At 43.7% G+C, this 16,772-nt stretch overlaps 2 protein-coding genes across 2 annotated transcripts in view; both read right to left on the reverse strand.

Annotated features, from left to right (window-relative positions):
- The window catches only part of LOC139552234 (breakpoint cluster region protein-like), a 130,625-nt gene extending 121,977 nt beyond the window's left edge, over window positions 1-8,648 (reverse strand). The window contains exons 1-2 of the mRNA XM_071363760.1: window positions 8,320-8,648; window positions 6,393-8,010 (exon numbers count right to left, since the gene is read on the reverse strand). Coding sequence (XP_071219861.1) covers window positions 6,393-7,902 — 1,510 coding nt within the window. The 5' untranslated portion in view covers window positions 7,903-8,010; window positions 8,320-8,648. The remainder of the gene's footprint in view (window positions 1-6,392; window positions 8,011-8,319) is intronic.
- Window positions 8,649-14,243: 5,595 nt separating this feature from the next.
- The window catches only part of LOC139551754 (sarcoplasmic/endoplasmic reticulum calcium ATPase 2-like), a 41,916-nt gene continuing 39,387 nt past the window's right edge, over window positions 14,244-16,772 (reverse strand). Inside the window, exons 17-21 of the mRNA XM_071363065.1 lie at window positions 16,413-16,615; window positions 16,200-16,285; window positions 15,983-16,116; window positions 15,706-15,823; window positions 14,244-15,551 (exon numbers count right to left, since the gene is read on the reverse strand). Of these exons, the coding sequence (XP_071219166.1) occupies window positions 15,276-15,551; window positions 15,706-15,823; window positions 15,983-16,116; window positions 16,200-16,285; window positions 16,413-16,615 (817 nt within the window). The 3' untranslated portion in view covers window positions 14,244-15,275. The remainder of the gene's footprint in view (window positions 15,552-15,705; window positions 15,824-15,982; window positions 16,117-16,199; window positions 16,286-16,412; window positions 16,616-16,772) is intronic.

Below are 16,772 nucleotides of genomic sequence, written 5' to 3' on the forward strand. Positions count from 1 at the left end.
ACAGTACAAACAAACAGCCCAGCTAACTACAGTACAAACAAACAGCCCAGCTAACTACAGTACGAACAAACAGCCCAGCTAACTACAGTACGAACAAACAGCCCAGCTAACTACAGTACGAACAAACAGCCCAGCTAGCTACAGTACGAACAAACAGCCCAGCTAACTACAGTACAAACAAACAGCCCAGCTAACTACAGTACGAACAAACAGCCCAGCTAACTACAGTACAAGCAAACAGCATCCAGCACCTGGTCACAACACATGCATGTACGCTTTGGCACTAACACACACACGCACAAACACACGCTGCTGACAGCGTATTAGCCCCAATATATGTGTGAGAGTATGTGTGTGTGTGTGTGTTTGTTTGTGTAAGTGTGTTTGTTTGTGCGTGTGTATTCTGTTACGCAACGGGAGAGCTCGTCCCATCTGTGCCTCTCTACAGACCCCCATCCCTGACCAGTGAAGTGAGAAACCCCAAATCAGCCATGCAATCTGCCTCAGCCGTACTCATCATCTTCACCATCAACCCCTTCCTCTTCCTCCCCATCATAATCATTACCCTCATCATTTTCCTCCTCCACCTCTTCCTCATCCCCATCCTCACTCACGACGGCTCAACCACTAACAGAAAACATCTCCTATTCTCCCTCCCCTTAAGCTTGATCAAACAGATTCCATACATTCTAAAATGCAGATTATCCCACAAATACATGAGTGCAACTCCGACATCGTCTGTACAGTGACTTCAGAAAGAATTCATACACCTTGACTTATTCCACATATTGTTGTCTTACAGCTTGAATTCAAAATGGATTATTTCAGATTTTTTTTTCTCACCCATCTACACACAATACCCCATAATGACAAAGTGGAAACATTTTATTTATTTGCTAATTTATTGAAAATGAAATACATAAATGCCTAATTTACATACAGTTGAAGTCAGAAGTTTACATACACTTAGGTTGGAGTCATTAAAACTCGTTTTTCAACCACTCCACAAATGTCTTGTTAACAAACTATAGTTTTGGCAAGTCAGTTAGGACATCTACTTTGTGCATGACACAAGTCATTTTTCCAACAATTGTTTACAGACAGATTATTTCACTTATAATTCACTGTATCACAATTCCAGTGGGTCAGATGTTTACATACACTAAGTTGACTGTGCCTTTAAACAGATTGGAAAATGGCTTTAGAAGCTTCTGATAGGCTAATTGACATAATTTGAGTCAATTGGAGGTGTACCTGTGAATGTATTTCAAGTCCTACCTTCAAACTCAGTGACTCTTTGCTTGATATCATGGGAAAATCAAAAGAAATCAGCCAAGACCTTAGAAAAAAAATTGTAGACATCCACAAGTCTGGTTCATCCTTGGGAGCAATTTCCAAACGCTTGAAGGTACCACGTTCATCTGTACAAACAATAGTAGGCAAGTATAAACACCATGGGACCACGCAGCCGTCATACTGCTCAGGAAGGAGACACGTTCTGTCTCCTAGAGATGAACGTACTTTGGTGCGAAAAGGGCAAATCAATCCCAGAACAACAGCAAAGGACCCTGTGAAGATGCTGGAGGAAACAGGTACAAAAGTATCTATATCCACAGTAAAACAAATCCTATATCGACATGACCTGAAAGGCCGCTCAGCAAGGAAGAAGCCACTGCTCCAAAACCGCCATAAAAAAAGCCAGACTACGATTTGCAACTGCACATGGAGACAAAGACTGCACTTTTTGGAGAAATGTCCTCTGGTCTGATGAAACAAAAAGTTGGCCATAATGAACATCGTTATGTTTGGAGGAAAAAGGGGGAGGCTTGCAAGCCAAAGAACACCATCCCAACTGTGAAGCACAAGGGTGGCAGCATCATGTTGTGGGGGTGCTTTGCTGCAGGAGGGACTGGTGCACTTCACAAATTAGATGGCATCATGAGGCAGGAAAATTATGTGGATATAATATATTGAAGCAACATCTCAAGACATCAGTCAGGAAGTTAAAGCTGGGTCGCAAATGGGTCTTCCAAATGGACAATGACCCCAAGCGTACTTCCAGAATTGTGGCAAAATGGCTTCAGGGCAACAAAGTCAAGGTATTGGACTGGCCATCAGAAAGCCCTGACCTCATCCTATAGAACATTTGTGGGCAGAACTGAAAAAGCGTGTGCGAGCAAGGAGGCCTACAAACCTGACTCAGTTACTCCAGCTCTGTCAGAAGTAATGGGCCAAAATTCACCCAACTTATTGTGGGAAGCTTGTGGAAGGCTACCCGAAACGTGTCACCCAAGTTAAACAATTTTAAGGCAATGCTCCAAATACTAATTGAATGTATGTAAACTTATGACCCACTGGGAATGTGATGAAATAAATAAAAGCTAAAATAAATAATTCTCTCTACTATTATTCTGGCATTTCACGTTCTTAAAATAAAGTGGTGATCCTAACTGACCTAAAACGGGGAATTTTTACTAGTATTAAATGTCAGGAAATGTGAAAAACTGAGCTTAAATGTATTTGGCTAAGGTGTATGTAAACTTCCGACTTCAACTGTAAGTATTCACAACCCTGAGTCAATACATGTTAGAATCACCTTTGGCAGTGATTACAGCTGTGAGTATTTCTGGGTAAGTCTCTAAGAGTGTTGCACACCTGGATTGCACAATATTTGTACATTATTATTTTTGAAATGTTTCAATCCCTGTCAAGTTGGTTGTTGATCATTGCTAGACAGCCATTTTCAAGTCTTGCCATAGATTTTCAAGCCGAATTAAGTCAAAACTGTAACTAGGCCATTCAATGTCGTCTTGGTAAGCAACTCCAGTGTATATTTGGCCTTGTGTTTTCGGTTATTGTCCTGCTGAAAGGTGAATTTGTCTTCCAGTGTCTGTTGGAAAACAGACTGAACCAGTTTTACCTCTAGGATTTTGTCTGTGCTTAGCTCTATTCTGTAAATTTTTATCATAAAAAACACTGGTCCTTGCCAATGACAAGCATAACCATAACATGATGCAGCCACCACCATGCTTGAAAATAGTAAGAGTGTTACTCAGTGATGTGTTGGATTTGCCCCAAACGTAACGCTTTGTATTGAGGACATATAGTTCATTTCTTTGCCAAATGTTTTGCAGTTTTACTTTAGTCACGCCCTGATCTGTTTCACCTGTCCTTGTGATTGTCTCCACCCCCTCCAGGTGTCGCTTATTTCCCCCAGTGTATTTATCCCTGTGTTTCCTGTCTCTCTGTACCAGTTCGTCCTGTATGTTTCCAAGTCAACCAGTGTTTTTCCTGTTCTCCTGCTTTTTGCATTCTCCTTTTTCTAGTCCTCACAGTTTTGACCCTTGCCTGTTTCTGGACTTTGTACCCGACTGCCTGACCATTCTGCCTGCCTTGACCATGAGCCTGTCTGCCACTCTGTACCTCATGGACTCTGAACTGGATTTGACCTTTTTGCCTGTCCAGAACCATTCTCTTGTCTACCCCTTTGGATTAATAAACATTGTAAGACTCCAACCATCTGCCTCCTGTGTCTGCATGTGGGTCTCGCCTTGTGCCTTGATACTATCATTAAGATAGTATTGTGGAGTAACTACAATGTTGATCCATTCTCAGTTTTCTCCTATCACAGCCATTAAACTCTGTAACTGCAAAGTCACCATTGGCCTCATGGTAAAATCCCTGCGCAAGTTTCCTTCCTCTCCAGCAACTGAGATAGGAAGGACACCTGTATCTTTGTAGTGACTGGTTGTATTGATACACCAACCAAAGTGTAATTAAGAACCTCACCATGCTCAAAGTAATTTTTTACCCATGTACCAATAGGTGCCCTTCTTTGCAAGGCATTGGAATACCTTCCTGGTCTTTGTGGTTGAACCTGTGTTTGAAATTCACTGCTTGACTGAGGGACCTTACAGATAATTGTATGTGTGGGGTACAGTGATGAGGTAGTCATTTTAAAATCATGTTAAACACTTATTGCACACAGAGTGAGTCCATGCAACTTATTATGTGACTTGTTAAGCAAATTTGTACTCCTGAACTTATTTAGGCTTGCCATAACAAAAGGGTTGAATACTTATTGACCCAAGACATTCCCGCTTTTAATTATTAATTAATTTGTAAAAGTTTCTAAAAACATAAATCCACTTTGACATTATGGGGTATTGTGTGTAGGTCAGTGACACAACAGCTCAATATAAAACATTTTAAATGCAGGCGGTAACACAACAAAATATGTAAAAGGTCAAGAGGTGTGAATACTTTCTGAAGGCACTGTAAGTGACCCCGCTCTGCCATTAACACCCATTTGTATTTAACGAGGCAAGTCAGTTAAGAACAAGAAAGACATTTCTACAAAATAAAAAAACTGAAATACCTTATTTACATAAGTATTCAGACCCTTTGCTATGTGACTCGAAATTGAACTCAGGTGCCTCGTGTTTCCATTGATCATCCTTGAGATGCTTCTACAACTTGATTGGAGTTCACCTCTGGTAAATTCAATTGATTGGACATGATTTGGAAAGGCACATACCTGTCTATATAAGGTCTGAATACTTTCCGAATGCACTGTACTTTGAAAAAACGACTAAAATAGTGATTTTGTCAGACAACATAGGCAGCAGCTCTATAGAGATGAGATGATGACTTGGAATGAAATAATAAAGTCATCAAATAAAACAAATATAATATAAACAACTGAAATATTGAATTAAAGTAAAGTGATGTGAATAAATGATTGTTAATAAGCGGTAAATGGTTAGTCACTACCATCATGGGACTTTTATTAATTGTTTTATTCTGTGTTACAGCATTCAACCCACAAAATGCATAAAGCATTTCATATAAAAAAATTATAATATGAACCGAAATCCGTGATTATTTATTAGTAATCGAACTAAAACCTGAACTGACCTCAAAAAGCACTAATCGCTCATAACTAGGTACGAAATGGCAGGAATCAACAAATTCTCAGTAGGAGGAGCCTAGTATGCAGATATTTGTTCCTTACTGCATTCGTTTTTACTAAACAGTACATTCTAAATAGTATGTAGTACGCTTAGTACACAGTATGCAGTTTAAGTAGGTAGTAGGCAAGCCAGATTTGGCGCCACACCCTATGTACAGGGGTTAGTGTGCATCTGCTGCCCCCCCCCCGCCATCAGAGAAGACAGTCTTATCTGCCTCTCTGCACACACACACACAGGGCTCATCCTGGCACAGTAAAGGGCGTCCGCTGCCAATGGCCCGCAGCTCTGTCTGCTCCGCCAGGGCTGCGGCGGGAGGGCAGGCGCTAAAACGCCACTCACTTCGTCAGCAGAAAGCTCAGGGACACCGGGCCAGAAGGAGACAACGCTGCAGCTAGCGCCAAGCATAGCGCCCACGCCTCTAGCTCCAAGCCAAACGGCTAACCGCTAACCTGCTCTGTTAGCTGGGCAGTAACTGGGCCTCGAGGCTACAAACAGGTTAAAGATACTGAAGCTGATTGCTTGGGAGAGAGGGGGAAAATATAGCTTTCTTTGTCTAGTATTCCAGTAAAAGCTTCTAGAAAAAATCTAGTTGGGTTTCAGAAATATTCGTGGGCTGAGTCAGAAGCCTCTCTCTGCCTGCTTTCTAATGGTACCCTATTCCCTAATACAGTGCTCTACTTTCGACTAGCGTTCTATGAGCCCTGGTCAAATGTAGTGCATTACATAGGGAATAGGGTGCCATTTAGGATGCATCCTCTGTCTCCCCTGGCTGGCTGAGGCTCGCAGACACACACACACACACATCTACTCTGTGAGGCTCATGTAGCCCTCTAATAGCCCCTCACAACGAACGTACCTGCTCAGAGACAAGGGAGGGAGGAGACAAGAGTGTCAAAATTCACCGAGAGAGAAGAGTGAATGAGGGGAAAAGCTGCTCACACAGACAAAAGAAAACAACGCTGACAATTCATTGTGCAGCTATTTTTAGGAGGAGCCCATGTCTCACAAGGCTTAGTGGCTCTATGACTGTGTAATGAACAGGCAATGAAGAGAGCACTCAGTGCAGGCAATTAGTCGGGTTTCTATGGGTCGTCTCAGTCAAGAGGTCAAACCTGACATTTTAGCCAAGGAACATGTCAAGTACCAGAAACTACACCTGAGAATTAACGGCACCAATGCAAGGACCTGCAGTTGTGAGATTGAAGTCAAATAAAAAAATGGAAACCGTTGGATTTGATTTAGATGCTCTAAATCCTACCAGTGTGGATGATGAGGCTCTAAGCCCATCCTCACTCCTTCCTTACATGGCAGTCAATCAACCCTGCCAGGCAACAGTCAGCGTGCAACTGCCTCTTCAACCTCCAGACAGGAACGGAGTAGCAACTAGAGCTAAGATTAGAGAGGGCGGCGGCCACTCACCCAGGTCTCCATGGAAACTGCTGTCATGGGGGGCTCTGCTGGTCGGCGTGGTGTCCGGGTCGAGCGGGGGCCAGATCTGGCCGGTCTTACGGACGCTCACGATGGTGGCTTCGGACATAACCACGTGGCCCTGCTGGCGATGGGGACGCTTCTGGGACTGTGGCGTGGGGGGGCTGCTGCTGTCAATAGAGTGCTGGGAGTTCTGTGAGTTCTGCGAGGGCGAGCGGCTCTTCTCCCTGAAAGGCCGTCGGAAGGCCGTGGTGGGGCTGGGCGACACGTGGCTGGACTGGCCAGACGAGAAGTCCTCCTCGCTGGACGTCAGGTTCTCATTGGAGCTGCAGTCTGGTGTGTAGCCGCCGCCTCCGCCCCCCACGTCCTCAAAGCTCCCGGGAGAGTAGGAGCGCCGGGGCCAGGTCAGGTGGTGCTCGTCTCCAACGTGGTCCCTCATGGTGACGCCCCCTTTCCCATCCCCCCCGCCCTCGCCCATCATCACCCCGCCCACGTAGACGCTGGTGTAAGGCTGGAAGTCAGAGGGTTGCCATGGGGGTGGAGGGGGCTGTTTTCCCCCGTTGGTCTTGGGGTGGCGTGGGTTGGGGTCCCCGTCCTCATACTCAGCATCGTACCCACAGGTGCTCTCGGTAGAGCGTCCCCTGTAGACCGGCCGGGTGCGGAGCTCGCCTGCCACAGTGGCCAGGTTGCCTGGCAGAGAGTGCAGGGACCTCTTGCGCTCCATCTGCATGGCTTGGCTGCCCAGGGTGCTGATCTTGTCAGAGACGTCTCGGTCATTCACCCTGACCAGGCCCCTGTCATGGTGAAACTCCATGTTGGTGTAGAAGGGCTGCTGCTGCTGCTTCTCCTGGCTCTTCCCTCCATCCCCGGCAGAGTGAGAGTTGGCCCGTTTGATCCTCTCAAAGTTGGACCTCAGCGCTGCCACCCCCAGCCCCATGCCAAGCTTGTCATTGGGGTCAGACGCTAGGTCCTTGTTTGAGGGTGGGTTTGGGCGGCGAGGGGAGATACCCCCTTTCTGTTTGGAGGGCGAGAGGCCGTCTGTCTCGCAGGGCTCTGCCTGCTGGGGCACCTCGAAGGCAGACTGGAGCTCCAGCTCGTCACCGTGGGAGGCTGACTTCCGGGCTGTAGGGGGTCTCTGTTTGGACCTGGCCTCCCCCACCGACTGGAACCGGCTCCGCTCCCCTTGTTCCTGTACGTGTGGCTGCTGAGACTCAGCGCCCAGCCCTGCCTGGTCCCCTCCCTCATTCATCTGGGCCTTCCTGAAACCCCAGCGCTGGCGGTCATAGCTCTTCCTCTCCTTAGCCAGCAGTGTCTGCAGGTAGATCATACGGAAGCGCTCCTTGTTCACCTCCATCTCCAGCCGCCGGATGGAGGCTTTGCACTTCTCCAGCTCCTGCTCAATGCCCCCCACCGACCTGAGCTCCATCTTTGGGGGGTCTGACTCTGGAAACTGAGCTTTCCACGCTTCAATAAATCCCACCGGCTCCACCATTGTTGACATTTACTGTATAGCAATACAGATCTGACCCGGGTGATGTCACCAGTAACCGTATTTCTCGCCTATCATCCAGTTTCCAACAGGGGAAAAATCGGAATGTACCTAGAGAATCTACAATAGAAAAAAACCATTCATTTTAATGGTATGATAAAGCGGTTCAAAAACGGACAATTTAACTGTTGTCACGTCTTTACCGATTTCGCAGACAAAATATATTGTATTGTCAACAATAGAAATATAAGTATTTCCAGTCAAACGCCTGTTCTGCATTATTCCTGAAAGGCCACTTGCAGAATGAGAAAAAAAAATCTGTCTCGACACAATGACAGCATCTGTCCTCCTGAGCGGATGATCAGGATCTAGAGCGGATCTGGATCTTCCGTGTGATGAGAAAGTGATAACGGCTCTGCAACTACTTACTTTACATTTTCTTATTCAATTCACTTTATTCCATCATTGATGATCGTCGTTCATTCACATGACAACATCCCTGTTCCATTATCGCCTCCAGTTGTTCCTAGCCCTTTGTACCAGCAGCGACCAAGGAGAATGGCATAAAAATAGAAACCCGAGAATGATATAATTTTCCCACGACAAATTAATTTACTCCTGTTGCTATTCGAAATCGATAATTAATTATAATTTGTTTTGTTTTGTTACCCCATGTTTTCGCGGTTCCGTGTCAATGTACAGTTTATGCAGACATTCCCCGTTCCTCTCCTGTGGTTGTGCTTCGTCTTCCCATCTCAATCTCGCACTGGAGACTGAGGCTGCAGGAAAGGGAGGGACCAGACGCAAAATGATTGACAGTGGCCACACTCGGTTTCGGTTCAATTAAAGAGACAGGGCATGGATCTATTCAACAGTATACCACAGAACAATTATTATTACATTTTTAGATAATAATACATTATTCCGGAGGTGGTTAATTTATTGATATTTCAGTCAATACTATAAGCATAATATATAGTCGAGACTGATGGATGTAGTCTATATTCTATGCATTGCAGCTTGGATGGTAGAAAGAGGTGTTAAAATATATTATTGTGTTCTCTCTTCATATGGACTAAGAAATGGCAATTATAATATGCTACAGTGATTGAAATCAACCTGCCGTGCAGGTGTGATACTTGTGGGAGCGTCGGAATTCCTGAAATGACACCAGACTGCCACCCTGTGGCTGTTCACCTAAAGTGCATACAGTAGTAGGCTAATGATTATACTCACTTCAAATCCACAATATACACCGAACAAAAATATAAACACAACATGTAAAGGGTTGGTCCCATGTTTCATGAGCTGAAATAAAATATCCAACATGGTTTCGCTTTGCTTTCTTGAGTAAGGCAGCTCCAAAATGCAGGTGTTTCAGCCTAGCTCAGCGCTTTCTGTGGTGGAGTGGCAGCCAGCGGAAATACAGAGTGTAGGGGATGGTAATCTTCTCTAGTTGTGCCGTGACTGGCTGTGTTCGGTCACTCATGGGGACACTATGTCACCGCAAAATCTACAGAGCCATAGATTTACGTTAGAAGTGCCCATCTACAGAGCCATAGATTTACGTTAGAAGTGCCCAATGACTTTATCTGGTTCAAGGTCATTGGCCACAGATAAAATTATGTTAAATCACATTATATCTCCTGTTGCTTTGGTTGGACTGATCATGTCAACATCATACTTTCAAAATCTTAGCTAGCAAGCTAGACAAGTAATCATCCTCATGAGTTAAGTCGACAATCTACTGGCAAATCCTTTTCAATCCTTGTCACATGAAGAGAAATGATAGATAAAACATATCGGTGCTCATCAGCCATTGGACATAAACATTACACAACAAGTTGGAAATCGCAAATTCAACAATAAGTGGTTTGGAAGGAATCAGTGGCTAACTGCAAGCGTTGCAAAGCAACCACTAGCATGCTATTCAGTGGAGAGGGTGTGTGGTCCAAGTCTGGGTTTTTCAAAGATTAAAAAGATAAACATTCACAGGCAACACCATGGGCCAGAAAAGGTTGAATACATTGGTCATGCTGTCAATACAGCATGACTTCTTCCGAGTTCAAAAGAACTGGAAACTCAGAACTGGGAAATCTCAGACTTTAGTGAGTTCAAGATAACTGGAAACTAGCTCTGACAGGGAAAATACGTTTAGAATGGTCATCCAACTCGGAATTCCAAGTCGGGAACTCAGGCCTCTTTCTAGAGCCCTGACCTGAAGATCACTGACATCATGATTCAACCGTGTTTTTTTCCCAGGTTCCCAGTTGTCTTGAAAGCACCATAAATCCAGAGAATGCCAGACATTGATGACAAAGTTTCATGACAAAATTTGCTGACAAGAAGTGCCGGGCCACCTTCCTGTTCAGCACAACAAGGTGAGCCCAAAAATGTATTGTATGCTGCTGCATAAATTTTGTAATATGCCAGGGAGATATCTATACTGTAGCTAAGAAAGTAATAATAAGTGTATGTTGTGTAGTAAGCTATTAGTAGCCCATGTGCTTACTGTTCTGACTTGATGGTGCACATGTAGCCTATAGCCTGTTTTAGAGAAATGTCATCATCGAATATTGTAAGAGCTTTCACTGTCTGCTTTATTTATCCTACGGTCCTGACTTGGTGTACAGAAAAAATTATGTAAGAATGGCCCATGTTCTGAATTCTGTCGCTGTACATTACAAAAGTGCAGAAAACAAATCGTTTTTTTGACTACATCTGTCTTAGCTCACTCATTGTCAATAGAAATGATCCGCTCACCGTTCCCTTATGCCATAGTTTTTACATTTGAATTGTCAGTAGAAACCACATTTGTTTAAGCAAGTCAACCATATCAGCTATGGTTTTTAAAAAGGCAGTAAATGAGGCTGAATGAACTGTTTTGCTGCCAGACAAGGCTCCGCTGATAGCCAGGTGTAACGGTGGTAAGGATTCACTCTATGGTGCTGAAAATAAAACTCTGCTGTTGGGACAGCTTTATGTAGGACCTAACAGTTTATGGGCACCGTTTGTCACCGTTATAAAGTGCAATTAACGTATTGTTTAGTGTTGTGGCTTTGCTGGCATGCATATACATTATATCTTTTTTTGCCCCACCAAGATTTGCATGCTAAAATCAGCACTGATCATTACATGGAAAATAAAAGGCCACTCTAGTGTGCAGTTCTGTCACATAACACAATGCCACAGATGTCTGAAGTTTTGAGGAAGCGCACAGTTGGCACGCGGACTGCAGGAATGTCCACCAGAGCTGTTGCCATAGAATGTAAATTTTTCTACCGTAAGTCCCCTCCAACTTTATTTGAGAGAATTTGGCAGTACTTCCAACCGGCCTCACAACCACAGACCACGTGTATGGTGTGTTGGCGAGCGGTTTGCTGATGTCAACGTTGTGAACAGAGTGCCCCATGGTGGAGGCGGGGTTATGGTATGGGCAGGCATAAGCCACGGACAACAAACACAATTGCATTTTATTGATGGCAATTAGAATTCACAGAGATACTGCCACCGGATCCTGAGGCCCATTGTCGTGCCATTCATCCGCCGCCATCACTTCATGTTTCAGCATGATAATGAACGACCCCATGTCTCAAGGATCTGTACACAACTCCTGGAAGCTGAAAATGTCCCAGTTCTTCCATGGCCTGCATACTCACCAGACATGTCACCTATTGAGCATGTTTTGGATGCTCTGGTTTAACTTCTACAACATTGTGTTACAACTCTTGCCAATATTCAGCAACTTCACAGCCATTGAAGAGTGGGACAACATTCCACAGGCCTGATCAACTCCATGCAAAATACATTTGTTGCGCTGCATGAGGAAAATGGTCACACCAGATACTGACTGGTTTTCTGATCCACGCCCCTACCTTAAGGTATCTGTGACAACAGATGCATATCTGTATTCCTTGTCACGTGAAATCCATAGATTCTGGCCTAATTTATTTCAATTGACTGATTTTCTTATATGAACTGTAACTCAGTATAAAAAAAATGTAGCATGTTGCATTTATATTTAAGGTAAACATAGGAGTACAGTAGTACTAAAGTAACTTTCTATTCCCAATTTAAATTTTGTATTTTTCCATAATAGCTGATATGTGAACAATAATACATCCATCCATTCATCAAGACACATAGCCTGATCGCAGATTTGGCAAACAATGAGTGAAAGCAAGTTATATCACAGACCGACACTCAGGCTACAAGACAAGGATTGACCCCGATTAATAAACCATTTGACAGAAACCAACCTGTGATGCATGTTACTATCATTTTGTGCAGATAATGATCAGTCATATTTACAATGTTCATGTGTTTCAACATAGTGAGTTAAAACAGCTCTTAGCAGATAGAGGCATCACAGTTTAACTGCAGCTTCAATAACTTGCATGACATTGCTAAGACAAAAAGGGACAATTTTATTCAACATGTATAGGACACAGCTATATTGCAAGTCACTGATAAATTAAAGTCACTGTCTGTCTTCTGTTTGTCACGAGTCACAACTAATAGTCAGTAGTGGAGAGGTTATATTATTACAGTTCACTCAGCAGACCTCAGTATCTCCTGGAACAATATTGTGCAAATTCAAACAATGTCATTGAGAAATATTTTTGATCAGTGATGAACACAAATAGTATTTGTGATGCTGTAGTATAGGTCTCTAAAATAAATCTAATATGTCAAGGAGAATTGCACAATATTATTTTACTATAGAAATCTAGATAAACTGCATGGCTACTTACAGCTGGAGGGCATGCACTGTGTGTTGTACATGGATAGAAAACTACTATAGTTCACCTGATGTGAAATCTTGAAGGTGGGAAGAAGGTTCTTCATGCAGGTGGGAATGTCAGGGACATGGAAGGCTTCCCTGTATAGAATAATCCAAATGGCATCATCTCTCCCCAGTCTAACATTAATAGAAAGAAAAACCCTCGAACCATTCTAACCCTCACCCACATTCCTATACCATCTCATTCCACTTACTATTTGGTCATCTTTTTCATAATTGTGAATATACTGTAAATGCATTGTACCCATGTCTGCACAGGTTACATATAGAGTACGGGTCATGATATCAGAGGTGCGCTGCTACCCAGGACACATGCTGGACAGGACAGTTAGTATATTTGCAGAGACTATCAGACTAGATGGAATGGCAGGTTTTAATCCTCACCTGTAGAGAAAGAAAATATGATGAGTACAAATATCAGCACAGAAAATAAATTCTTAACAGGATTTCCAAAAGACAATGTACAGCACAGTATATTTTCTTGCAGACAACACTAGATGACACCCACACTGATATCTGTGATTGTGTGGCAGCATAAGCTTAAGGTGAAAAACTGTTCATGTGCAAGAAAACAAGATGTTCTCAGGTAAAGTCCGTTAGAAGAACGGTGACATACTCGATTTATGATATAGATTTGAAATATCTTCGATTCAATATCAACCACAACCAACTGAATCAGACTTCTATGCTCAACATCAGTAGCTTATCAGTCCTGTTTAAGTGTGCGCTAAATTACAAAAAAAGAACGTTTAGCCTTACAGTCAAAAGCCCATCCTGAGTCTATAGCCAGTCAGAGACAAGTTAATTCAATCTGATGAGCGGAGCCCTAGCTGTCATCAAATCACAGTGACAGCAGAGCTGCCCGAGCACCAGATAGACCACTCTCAAAATGACAAGAACAGCCGAAATGGATTGATCTGATGGGCTCAGCTGGTCAAAGTCAATTATTTAATGCCAAATATATGCTGATGCCTGCAGTTAATCAAAAGTTTAAGAGCTAAGTCAGTTGTCTTATCAATTCTTGGTATAGTCGCTCTGGATAAGAGCGTCTGCTAAATGACTTAAATGTAAATGTATAAGCGATTGGTGTGTTAAGAAATGTGGAGGAAGAATGTAATACTCACTAGCGAAAGGGAAGCCAGTGGAAGGCATTGAAGGAGAAAGTAGTTGTTAAACACACACACACAGTGCAATCAAACCAAGGCCTCTACCAAAAGACATGCTTCACACAGAGGGAAGTTTCTACATTGGATTGCTGAAAATCAGACCCATTTAATAAGCCGATAACGTGATTGTATGGACTCCTATTCTAAAAGTATACGGCACCTGTCAGACTTGTAAGCCCCCCCAGAGGGGAGAAAAATACTCTAGATCAGAGTTCTGTATAAACACACCCTGACAACCACGTCGCGACCAATAAGCATGAAGCATTCAAAGACTTTGTACATTATCTATATTCAAGTATGTGCCCATCCAAAACCAACACTGTATAGAAATGATCTAGACACCATTAGCTTATTCCTGGTAAAGAAAGACAAAAACACATTGATTCAAAGGGTTCATGAATGTATTTGTTTTAAGTAGAAAAAAAATTTATTGTTGGAAGTTCATGGTTTGAGTAGTCAATTGGAAAACCTGCATTTAAATCAATGTTTCGTAGCCTTTGCTCTCCTTTGAATCAACCCATGTCCCACAGAGACGGCAACATTTACATCCTTTAAAACAAGTTGGAGGGAAGGTCAATCGGTTTTTGTCAAGTTGGTTTTCTACACAAGGAAATAGGGGCGCACCTCAGGCGTCATAACTATATTGACTAAATGTTGAATAGAGACTAAAGCCAAGTATGTAAAAACATCTAGAAATGAGCTAAATTGATCATATTGAGGTAGCTGTGCTCTGCCTAGTGCAGAAATACTGGCTTTTCAAAATCAAAGAGTTCAGTTTAAAAATAAACAAATCCATGGTCATTTTTACATTGATGTGGGGAGACGTGACTAAATCGTAAGTGAAAAAACATACAGTTCATGCTAGGTCAAAGAACATGCAGCTTTCATTTTTCAGGATACTTTTGTTTTCAGAAATGCATACAATCACTCCACAAACTCGTCACACCCATCTCCTGCCAACCGGGACTTGTCCATCGTTTACACAAAGTGATGAACAAAAACAGTTGCATACAATAGTGTTAAATCTCTGTACAGGTCAATGGACTGCTTTTAAATATCTAATTTGTATACTCGTGAAAAGGGAAGCGGAAAACAGGAATGTATTATTTCTACTGTAGTGAAATGAGACAAAATTACAATCCCAAATCATTAAAAAAATACACATTTAAAAAGGCAATATGAACAATAAAAACAGACAAGTTTTTTTTCCGTTCGAAACAGCAAAAAGTCCACAGCTATGGGCATGATGGTCAACTGACACTCAACAGGACTTTAAATTGTTACATTTTTATATTATTTGTTTAGTTTGTGTCCTCGTGCATGCTCGGCAGGCACACAGGCACACACTAAGTCTACACAAACACACTCACTCTAGCTACGCACACACAGGAGGAAGAGGGTTGTGCTCAAGTCAGTCAGGACCAGAACATGTCTGCCATGTTAGTGTCGGTGCTGTAAATCCACAGCACCAGCGGGAGGCTGAGGGCCACAAAGGGCCAGGAGATGCCCTCCATGCAAGCAAACAGGGAGCAGCATTTGCTGCTGGGCTTCTCCAGCTCTTTACCAGGGTAGTTCTCCATGTAGTTCCTGGCTGCTAACTTTAGGACCTCGTCCAGCAGGAGGACGGGCAGGGAGAGCTTCAGCACCATCAGCCACTGGGTCAGGTTCAGAGGGGTGATCTGGAAGATGATCTGTAGAGGAGAGGATAACATGAGCGAGCCGAATAACCTCTCCTGCTTTCGCAGTTTCTCCACCCATCTCACCTATTACACTAGCATTATAATATCTTCTTCTAGAAAGCATTTCTGGTAGCCTCGGGCCCATTATTAGTGCAGGTAACCTCACCGGCAGGGGCTCCACATAGAGGATGAGAAAATGCAGGGACATGGAGAGGCAGATGGCTCCCAGCAGCCACATGTTCTCCCAGGGGGGCATACGCAGCAGGGACTGGTTCTCTGACACACTGAGGGAGAGAGAAAGAACTGGGTTAAGTCACTGGCTGAAGACCCATTTGCCCATAATTTCACCATGTACATCTCACAACATTATACCACTAGTGACAAGCCTAAAGCAACAGTGAAATAACACAGGGAATGTGAAAGATGTAGTGGCATAGTCTGACCTGTTGAGGGCGTTGCACATCTCAATTGTGACGAGCACAGACAGGGCCATGGTCATAGGGTAGGGGGACTCAAACAGCTCACACTCCAAACCCTCAAACTCAGGGTTCTCAGGACCACACTGCAGGAAGTGGCTCTGTGGGTAGAGGAGAAAAGCAGCCAAGTAAGAGTAACTGTGCGTGTGTGAGTGTGTGAGTGTGTGTTGTATTGGCATCTTACCAGTTGGTAAAAGGTGATCCTGGGTCCGTCCGCAGCAGCAACGAACCACCAGGCAGCAGCCCCAACTGTTGCCACACCCACATAGCCTGACGAGGTAGAGCACAGGAGTCACATGGCTATCTGGATACACACAACAGCCTAAACACATACAACTAAATAAAATCAATGAAGGTGAAGGGATATTTATGTGTTGCTCTATAGAGGCCCACTCACATCCGATGGCGAGGTATCTGAAGAAGAGCCATCCAGAGATGAGGGGCTCTCGGGCATTGCGGGGGACCTTGTTCATGATGTCCAGGTCGGGGGGGTTGAAGCCCAGGGCTGTGGCAGGGAGGCCGTCCGTCACCAGGTTGACCCACAGCAACTGGACAGGGATCAGAGCCTCAGGGAAGCCTAGAGCAGCGGTCAGGAAGATGCTGTAGGAATGATGGAAAAACATTTACATGGTGGCTTGTTACCGTAGCACTGAGGACCATTTATCGATTACCCCGCTGAAGAGAGGAGATGCTGTGTGCGTCCCAAATTACACTTTATTCCCTATATAGTGCACTACTATTGACCACCTCCCTATTG

This window comes from Salvelinus alpinus, chromosome 24, assembly GCF_045679555.1.
Source record: "Salvelinus alpinus chromosome 24, SLU_Salpinus.1, whole genome shotgun sequence".
NCBI lineage: Eukaryota > Metazoa > Chordata > Actinopteri > Salmoniformes > Salmonidae > Salvelinus > Salvelinus alpinus.